This window comes from Pseudovirgaria hyperparasitica (genome assembly GCF_010093815.1).
Source record: "Pseudovirgaria hyperparasitica strain CBS 121739 unplaced genomic scaffold EJ05scaffold_16, whole genome shotgun sequence".
NCBI lineage: Eukaryota > Fungi > Ascomycota > Dothideomycetes > Acrospermales > Acrospermaceae > Pseudovirgaria > Pseudovirgaria hyperparasitica.
Genome location: NW_022985564.1, coordinates 540,606 through 550,212, shown reverse-complemented (window position 1 = coordinate 550,212; position 9,607 = coordinate 540,606). Strand labels below are relative to the sequence as shown.

Below are 9,607 nucleotides of genomic sequence, written 5' to 3'. Positions count from 1 at the left end.
AGACAGACAGACAGACAGACAGACAGACAGACAGACAGACAGACAGACAGACAGACAGACAGACAGACAGACAGACAGACAGACAGACAGACAGATATAACCTTATAGTATGACATCTCTGGGGCTTTTTATTTTCTTACTGCACTCACTATCTATCCAGCAGCGCGCTTTGTTGATAAGTCTCCTTCAAGAGAACATTGACTATATGCGGTAGAGTAGTCACAGGTCATACTATTATGGTAGACTTTGGACAGTGCTTACTAATTTCTTGCCTTCCTTCCTTCCTTCCTTCCTCCCCGTCACCCCATACATAGAACCAGTGGTTCTGTATGGCGTATATCCACTATGGCGAGCTCGACGCAGAGTACAAGATAGCAACCATTATACAAGACCTATATCAAAGCCGCGCTCTATCTGCATATGTACACGTGGAGAGCCCCTTCCTTCGCTGCATCTCCTTTACAGTCCACAGTTCGATGGCAGCAGCAAGGGCATCGATCTGCGCATATGTGTTGCCTGCGTGCAGACACACTCTGATACGCTCGGTGCCAGTTGGGACTGTGGGTGGCACGACCGGTCTGACGACGAAGCCCGATTTCTGGCAGTGCGCGGCCAAGTTGCGGGGTTCTGAGGTGAGGATTGAGAAGATTGGGGACCTTGGACAGGATGCTGGGATGGTTAGAGGGAGGATACCGGTACCTTGTAAAGGGTGTTTGGTCACGAGTTGTTGGAGGAGCCTGTAGAATCTGGTTTGAAGGGCTTGAAGGTGGCGGCGCAGCTGAGAGGGTTAGATTTGTTTTGGTCCTACGAGGTGGTTGGTAGTGGTAGTGATGGCGAAACTTACTGCTTCGACTTTTCCACTACCTAGGAAATCGTAAGAGACTTTGATACTTATTAGAGATGGATATGACATTGATGTCGTGTATATCAAGGGACGAGCGTAGTTAATCAAATACTGTCTAACAGTTTGCGAGCATAAGATCATGGCTAGATGATGGTCAGTGGCAGGAGGTGCATATGATGTTGAGGTTACATACCACCTGCAGAGGCCATGGCCTTCCCAAAGGTATGCAATCGTGCAAACATGCGATCTTCGAGACCAAGCTGACAGACCAAGCCCTTCCCTAAAGGCCCTAGGACGCCTGTTGAATGTGCTTCGTCAATGATGATGTGGCAATTTTTGAACGGGAAGAGCTGGTCCACAAGGTCGATGATCTCTTGGAGCGGTGTTAAATCACCATCCATGCTATAGATGGCTTCAACAGCTAGAAAGACATCTCGGGAGCCTTGCTCAAGTAGCCTATCGGTTTTGATTGACCTCTCTAGAAGAGCCCTTAGATCTGTTACCGAGTTGTGCTTGAAAGGTAAACATGAAGATGCTCTTGACAGTCTCATGCCGTCATGGACTGAAGCATGGATATACGAATCATAAACGACGTAGTCTCCACACCGTGGCACGCATGCAAAGAATCCAGAATTCGCGTCGAAACCGGAATTGAAAAGAAGCCCTGCGGGTGCATTGTGGAAAAGGGCAACGTCACGCTCCAGATCCTGGGCCAAGCTCGAGTTACCATCCAGCAATCTCGAGCCTCCACTACCAAGTCTAAAGTCTCCTTGTGACTTTGAGAGCTCGTTGAAGAAGGCCGTATGTAGCGATTTGTTTGTTGATAATGAGAGGAAATCGTTGGATGAAAAGTCTGGAGCCCCTGGAGGCGCGACGGTTAATCTGCGTAGAAGAGATTGCGACTGCCGATGATCTAGTAATGATTGAAGCCTCTTCTCGACCGCAGTCTGCTCCATAACTCGAGTAACAGAAACGAGAAAGTGAATGATGATTCGCAATGTTTAGCATGCTGCTGCTCAAAAGGTTGGGCACTTTTGCTGCCCCGCGTACCTAGAAATCGCGCCAGGCGAGGGCTCAACCGGGGACACCCGTGGTTTGCATTCATTGCGTGCTTTGTTGAGGCAAATGTAATACATGGCGATGGTGTATTGATGGATAGGGATCTCCCTCTTGATGTACTTGGACAATTGCTCAAAGCTTGTTTTGACAAAGTTCAAGGTCACATTGGATGCCTTAGAGAATTGCCCGCAAGGCTAAAAGTTGCCTGAGATTTCAGGTTTGGCTTACGACGCTCCGAGCAAGACCGACCAACCCTTGAAACTCGAAAAGCCAGGATTGATAAATGGATCTGCCAAACCGCTTTAGGGCTCTTGGCTCTCAAGAAGCAGCCATTCCGAACTTCGATATCTTTTCGGTCCCCTTTCTTCAATTACGCCTTCTCCCTCGTCTGCCTTTTTGCCTGCCACGATCCCAGCCTCTCGTCGTACTGGCCGTACAAGCGATGCCCACCAAGTAGATGCGTTGTGCCTCGTTCCCTGATCCAGTCTGCAGCGTTCTCTGAGCCACCGCTACTTCGCTCTCACGTCGTCTGATACGAGTACAACGGCAGTCGCTTTGTACTACCTTCCATCACACACATTGCTTTTCTTACATCACCACCGTGACAGAATCGAACACTCGTCGCCGTCCTTCATCTTCCGCAAAAGCGCTTCTGGCCAGCAAAGCAGTCACCGTGGCGGACTCCAAAGAAACCCACGATTCTCAGCCCTCACGGCATCGTTCTTCAATAATGGCCGGCTCACAGCGCTATGTGCGCTACATTCTCCTAGCCTTCTTAGTAAGTGCATCAGCAATTCACAGCACCTAAATATCAACTCACAGGTCTAGTGCCTCACCATCGTCTACTTTTTCACATCCTCCGCCCCAATCAGAGGCACTCCCTTGACAAACGCATCAGATGTTATCAAAGAGCAAGAGGCCAATGCTGGAGGTAGCAGCAGTCAAGCGCATTTATCTCTCGACAAAGACACATACACTCAGCCCGGAACTTCACCGAATACTCCAAATACATTACCTTACGAAAGCGCTGAAGGACCTCGCATGAATGCTACATTTGTTACTTTGGCGCGGAACTCTGACATCTGGGAAATTGCAAAATCAATTCGCCATGTCGAGGACCGTTTCAATCGCAGGTACAACTACGATTGGGTATTCTTGAACGACCAGGAGTTTGACGACAACTTCAAAAAGATCACCACATCCTTGGTATCCGGGAAGACCAAGTATGGCACCATTCCTAAAGAACATTGGTCGTTCCCAGAGTGGATTGACCAGAGCAAAGCCGAGAAAGTCCGCGAGGACATGAAGGCCAAAAAGATCATCTACGGCGACTCCGTCAGCTACCGTCACATGTGTCGTTATGAGTCTGGTTTCTTCTTCCGTCACCCATTGATGCTTGACTATGAATGGTACTGGCGCGTTGAGCCAAGTGTTGAATTGTACTGCGATATCCACTATGACACATTCAAATTCATGGCAGACCACGGTAAGAAGTACAGCTTTGTCATCAGCTTGTATGAATACGTCGAAACCATCCCCACTTTGTGGGACAGCGTCAAGGGTTTTATGGCCAAGTTCCCTCAACATTTGGAGAAGGATAATACCATGGGCTTTGTCAGTGATGATGGGGGTAGTACCTACAACCATTGCCATTTCGTAAGTCAACCCTGGAATCTCCAAACTCGGAAACCAAGACTGATGGGACACAGTGGTCCAATTTCGAGATTGGAAATCTAAACTGGCTTCGCTCGCAAGCCTACATTGACTATTTTAACCACTTGGACAGAGACGGTGGCTTCTTCTACGAACGTTGGGGCGACGCCCCTGTCCACTCGATCGCCGCATCTCTGATGCTAAAGAAGGAGGAGATTCACTTCTTCAACGATATTGCCTACTATCACGTCCCATTCACACATTGTCCTACTGGTGAGGAGACGCGGTTAAAGCTGAAGTGCCATTGCAATCCAAAAGACAATTTCGATTGGAACGGATACTCTTGTAAGTCTGCTCGAAAACTGGTGCCCGAAATCCCGTTCTTACCAAAATATCAGGCACATCGCGTTTCTTTGATGTCAATGGAATGCAAAAACCAGAGGGGTATGAGAAGGAGCAACACTAGACAAGTCAGAAAGGTTGCACCGCATTACCATCGCATGTACCTCCCTATATCCCACTTCTCATCACATTGCGCAGCAGGTCGAAGTCTCACTGACTTGGGAATGTTCTACCTTTAAGATTCCCCTTGTCTGTCGCAGGTCGCATGCTCTCCGCCATTCGATTGACATCATTGCTCATCTTGACATGCATGGCGGCTATAGGTGCTTTCGCAGTGCTTCGCTTACTTTTGGGTCGTCAACGTGGTCGTTTCGAGAAACGGTGACATGATGACCTCGTTGTGCATGTTTCCATGTCCATTTTCGCAAATCTGTAATCGCATATCTGGCTCCTGGGGACGGCGTTATTTCTGGGCTCAGCAACACAGGCAATTCATGGCCTTGACGGCTTCGGGCCGTACCGTTGGACATGGATCCTGGTATTTTGTATATTCGGTTAAACAGGAAACTTTCATGTACATGATTCACTCCATTGTCAGGCTGACGATGAAATAGACTTATTGACCCACTTGCTGCGCATGATCGAAACCTGGAAGAAGTCCGGACGTGTGTACCTGAGGCATGAATGTTAACACCGAACTGTCATGCACCTTCTCTCTACCTTTTTTCCGATTAATAGAAAAGGTCACATGATGCCTATATGTTCATATGGACTTCTCTCATATTGTTACTTCGCATATCTTACCTAAAAGAGACAAAGGACAACTGCGATTCCATGGTCACGATGCTGCATCGACCGGCATCAACCCGCTAGGGCGCATGACTAGTAAACCGAAGTCCAGGGTTCCCCAGCCGCTTAAGAGCACTAGCCGACGCATCGTCATTTTTGCCCACGACTCAGGAACGGAAACGGACCTGACTGGTGGTACCCGAGGCTGGTACAGATGATTGTAGACAAACGACGTCTGAGCTTTGCAATTTCAACCGGCCTTACTTGACTCGAAATATGCTTTACTGCTACTTAGTATTGCCTCTCGGTGCGGGGTTTCACGGCAATCGGCCTCTGTCACTGCATGGATGCGTGTGGGCATTGGCGGCGCCTCCATGTCCTCCACGCCTCATCCATGCGTTCTGTCGTGTCAAGGCGCTGACCAGAATCACTCTTTCGTAACCTTTGTGTTTGACCTGACACTCCCCCGCCGCATTTCTCCGCGATCCAGTCTTGTTGATACCTGATGGCTGGTAAGTAACCTGCAAACATATGCTTGAACGATTCCGTTGATATTCATACATAGCCTCATCCGCCCTCGTAGGCGCAACGGCCCTTACGGCTGCAGCTGCCTATGTCAATGCGAAATATCACATTGCAAGCGACTTAGCACTGGCACCGCTTTCTCCGACACATCGCAGTGTGGTGAAGTTCATCGAAACACGTGCCAAAGAGCAACGACTATTTACGTTCCATATCTTCGAGGAACAGGCTCGCAATCATGGTGACCGACTTTTCCTCATTTTCGAGGGAAAATCGTGGACCTACAAACAGTTCTACGACAGGATAATCAAGGCTGCCAATTGGCTGCTCAATGACCTCAATGTGCAGAAGGATGAAGTCGTCGCAATATATGGCGTCAACACTCCCGAATATATCTTGCTATGGATGGCGCTCGAATGTATTGGAGGTGCGCCGAGCTTCCTCAACTGCAACTTAACTGGTCATGGGCTCCTCCATTGCGTTAAGGTAGGTCTACATTGTTCAAAGCCTTTAACAATGTTCAATGGCTAACTTCGAAACTCAGCTCTGTGGCACTCGTTACGTCTTATATGACTCGGAATCATATCGCAATATTAATACTTGTGCAAAAGATTTTGATGACATCAAGGTGGGCTAGGTGCGACAAATCTGCATAAATGTCCACTAAATTCATTTGCAGGTCACATTGCACTTGTACGGTCCCCAATTAATTGACAGCCTGAAAATCATGGCTCCTGTGCCGAAAGAACGACAGATTCCTGGAAGCTTGAATGATATTCGAGGCCTGCTGTACACAAGTGGAACTACGGGACTGCCCAAAGCCACGAGAGTGACAGTACAACGTGAATTAATGACTGGCTATATTATGGCCCGCTACCTTAAACTGAAACCCGGTGAGCGCATGTTCACCTGCCTTCCATTATACCATGGGACTGGTCATGGCTTGTGTGTGACTCCATCGATTCATGGTGGATCTACGATCGTCCTCAGTCGCAAATTCTCACATAAAACATTCTGGCCGGAAGTTAGAGAGTCAAAAGCTACTATATTACAGTACGTCGGCGAGCTATGCCGATATCTAGTAAATGCTCCACCGTCGCCGCTTGATTGTCAAAACAGTGTCAAGATGGCGTGGGGCAACGGGATGCGTCCTGACGTGTGGGAGCCATTCCGTCAGAGATTTGGCATCGAGACCATCAATGAACTGTATGCTGCCACGGATTCCTTGGGCAAATCATCACTGAATGCAAATCGAGGCGAGTTCTCCAGATACGCTGTGGGTGTCCGAGGTCTCATTTTCAAACTCATGGCTGGAAGTGGTGTTAAAAGGATCAAGATAGACATGGACACTCAGGAGATCATAAAAGATGAAGCCGGACGTCCTGTCGTTGTTGGTGTAAACGAGCCTGGCGAAGAGATATATCGGATGGATACATCAACTCCATTGCAAGAAGTGTATCACCAAAATAAAGAAGCTATGGAAAAGAGGCTGCTGCGCGATGCTTTTAAGCGGGGAGACGTGTAAGTGCTGATATAGGATCATGACTACACCTCAAAGCTGACCCGCCATGCACAGATGGTACAGATCTGGGGATCTGCTGCGACAGGACAAAGATGGTCGTGTGTATTTTGTAGATCGACTGGGCGACACTTTCCGCTGGCGCAGCGAAAATGTATCAACCAATGAAGTCAGCGACATTGTCGGAACATTCAGCCAAATCGACGAATCGAATGTCGTGGGAGTGGAAGTGCCAAAGGCAGATGGCCGTTGTGGTCTTGCGGCCGTCGTTCTCAAACCTGGAGTGACGGCTGACAAGGTGGACTTTAGGGGATTGGCACAGCACTGTTTAACGCAGCTCCCTCGCTACGCCGTGCCTGGATTCATCAGGGTCACAAAGCTGATTGAGTACACCGGGACGTTCAAGATTCAAAAGGGAAAGATAAGACGCGAGGGCATTGATCCCGCCAAAGTCACGGGAGACGATGTGATGTACTGGCTTCCATACGAAGGAGACACGTACATTCCGTTCCGAAACGAAGACTACGAGGCGCTGAAGACGGGCAAAGCACGCATATGAGCCAGCATACTCCATGGCCGAAGGCGGATAGCGAGATGATCGGATATACGACCGGCAGACCAAAGTGGGCGTGATTAGTCCTTATTCCCGGCATGTGGTGCCACGCGTTAATTTTTAATACCACAATCAATCATTAGGCCCTCTTCAATTCGGCTGAATGATCCCAGTCAATTTTGCTACTGACACAGGCCGGACCGTTCCCTAACGCAAAACCCCCATGGATGTTGGGGGACTTAATAACTTTTAGCCTGCAATTGGCCAGACCTAGCAGCAGATGTAGAATAGCTCCTCCAGTCTTTAGCGCTCCCCGCCATCCATGAACACCGAGTCCTATGCTCCAGAACTCAACAAACAATCATATCCCTCAATCGTGTCCTATTTCCGTTCTTCTCCATTCCTTTGATTCCTTCGCGCAAATAGCTATGGCTTCACGTCACGGCCTACGATCATTACAGCGTGTGACCTTTCAACACCCCGGCTTGATCGTCGCACCTAGGACCTTCTCCACAGTTCACGATGTCCCCGCCACGCCGTTTTCCAGCAAACCTCCTACAGAACCACCTGCCCCGCCCACTGCCGAAAGGACAGGGCAATTGGCCAAGGCGTTGAATGCAATCGCACCGAGAAATGACTGGACGAAGGAGGAAATTCAAGAGGTCTATGAGACGCCTCTCATGGAGCTCATCAGTGCTGCTGTGAGTTGGCATGGACCCTGGTCTGTGTGCATTTAGTGTTCAATGGCCCATCGTCTATAACCAATGCACAAGCACACACACGCATATGCTTCAGACTGACTCAGTAACAGAGCCAAATACACAAGCGCTTCCATCCACCCTCGGCCATTCAACTCTGCACTCTCATGAACATCAAGACTGGTGGCTGTTCTGAAGACTGCTCCTACTGCGCACAATCCTCCCGATACTCCACCGGTCTCAAAGCAACCAAGCTCTCCCCCGTTGAAGAAGTTCTTGCTGCGGCCCGCATCGCCAAAGCCAACGGCTCGAACCGCTTTTGCATGGGCGCCGCATGGCGTGACATGCGCGGGCGCAAGACAAACCTCAAGAACATAAAAGCCATGGTGACGGGTGTGCGCGAGCTCGGCATGGAAGCCTGCGTGACGCTCGGCATGATCGACGCCGCGCAAGCCAAAGAGCTGAAAGATGCCGGTTTGACGGCGTACAACCACAACGTAGACACGAGCCGCGAGCACTACCCGAGCGTCATTACAACGCGCAGCTACGACGAGCGGCTGGCGACGATTCAGCATGTTGCGGACGCGGGCATACATGTATGTACGGGTGGTATCTTGGGCTTGGGCGAGAATAAGAAAGACCATATCGGGCTGGTGTATACGCTGGCGACGCTGCCTGCGCATCCGGAGAGTGTGCCTATCAACACGCTGGTTCCGATCAAGGGCACGCCGCTGGGCGATACGAAGCCGATTGCGTTCGACGCGGTGGTGCGCACGATTGCGACGGCGCGAGTGTGCATGCCCGGCAGCATTGTGCGGCTAGCTGCCGGACGAGTCGTGATGAGCGAGGAGAAGCAGATGCTATGCTTCATGGCTGGCGCGAATGCAGTGTTCACGGGGGAGAAGATGTTGACGACGGATTGCAATGGTTGGGATGAGGACAAGGCTATGTTCGATAGGTGGGGGCTGCGCCCCATGGAGAGCGAGGAATTGAAACCGGAAAGGAAGACTTTGAAAGTCGAGAGCGCATCAGCAGCGGAGACAAGTGCTGAGCCAGCCTCTGTGGCGGCATGAAGGCACAGTGCATGATGCTTGTAGATATGTGCATATATGGACTTCGGGATATGGTGCCTTACATGAATCTAGGGGTCGCATGGGATGGTAATGCCCTAGGATATATAAAAAGCACACAGAGGAAATCAAAGCACCTAACGCGACCTTGCATGTCCGACCTGATAGACGCACGGTAACCCACCCTACAGAGTAATTATACTCACAGCCGGTTCAGGGCTAGCGCTGTAGTCGAGCAGTGATTGGATGACGTTCAGGGTCCTCGAGTCATCTCGATCCCCATAAGTTTCATCATCCTCGCAGCCACATTTCTCAGCCTCGCCCAGTGACATGTCTTGCCGTCGTGGATCTACAGAGCCGCTTCCATGGACTATTGCCGCTGCTCCCTCGCCTCAGCGGCGCTCTTTTGCACTGCCGCAGTTCCGCAAAACCTGAGACGGCAATTCGGACGCGAAAGAGCTGCTTGGGATCACGGCTGCGATCGTGTCTAGTCTGATAGATGCAGAGTCGCCAGGATAGGCTAATGAGGGGTTTAATCTGCATGCACGGTGTCTTGGG

At 50.1% G+C, this 9,607-nt stretch overlaps 4 protein-coding genes across 4 annotated transcripts; 3 read left to right on the top strand and 1 right to left on the bottom strand.

Moving 5' to 3' along the window:
* Positions 1–2,105, bottom strand: EJ05DRAFT_479500 (aminotransferase). The gene is made up of 3 exons (XM_033744683.1): positions 1,038–2,105; positions 845–987; positions 1–778 (listed from the first exon to the last, which is right to left on the bottom strand). The coding sequence occupies exons 1-3, from the start codon at positions 1,798–1,800 to the stop codon at positions 398–400; spliced, it is 1,287 nt and encodes a 428-aa protein (XP_033596977.1). The 5' UTR covers positions 1,801–2,105; the 3' UTR covers positions 1–397.
* A 392-nt stretch (positions 2,106–2,497) lies between these two features.
* Positions 2,498–4,119, top strand: EJ05DRAFT_143957 (glycosyl transferase). Its single transcript, XM_033739262.1, has 4 exons — positions 2,498–2,681; positions 2,732–3,559; positions 3,613–3,901; positions 3,955–4,119. Exons 1-4 carry the CDS (start codon positions 2,634–2,636, stop codon positions 4,020–4,022), a joined length of 1,233 nt encoding a protein of 410 aa, XP_033596976.1. The 5' UTR covers positions 2,498–2,633; the 3' UTR covers positions 4,023–4,119.
* Positions 4,120–5,192: 1,073 nt separating this feature from the next.
* Positions 5,193–7,287, top strand: EJ05DRAFT_504059 (fatty acid transporter; the record flags this gene model as incomplete). Its single annotated transcript, XM_033747509.1, has 5 exons — positions 5,193–5,199; positions 5,253–5,695; positions 5,754–5,837; positions 5,889–6,730; positions 6,786–7,287. The coding sequence occupies 5 exons, from the start codon at positions 5,193–5,195 to the stop codon at positions 7,285–7,287; spliced, it is 1,878 nt and encodes a 625-aa protein (XP_033596975.1).
* A 422-nt stretch (positions 7,288–7,709) lies between these two features.
* EJ05DRAFT_504058 (biotin synthase) lies at positions 7,710–9,052 on the top strand (the record flags this gene model as incomplete). The annotated part of the gene is made up of 2 exons (XM_033747508.1): positions 7,710–7,982; positions 8,093–9,052. 2 exons carry the CDS (start codon positions 7,710–7,712, stop codon positions 9,050–9,052), a joined length of 1,233 nt encoding a protein of 410 aa, XP_033596974.1.
* Between the last annotated feature and the right edge of the window lie 555 nt (positions 9,053–9,607).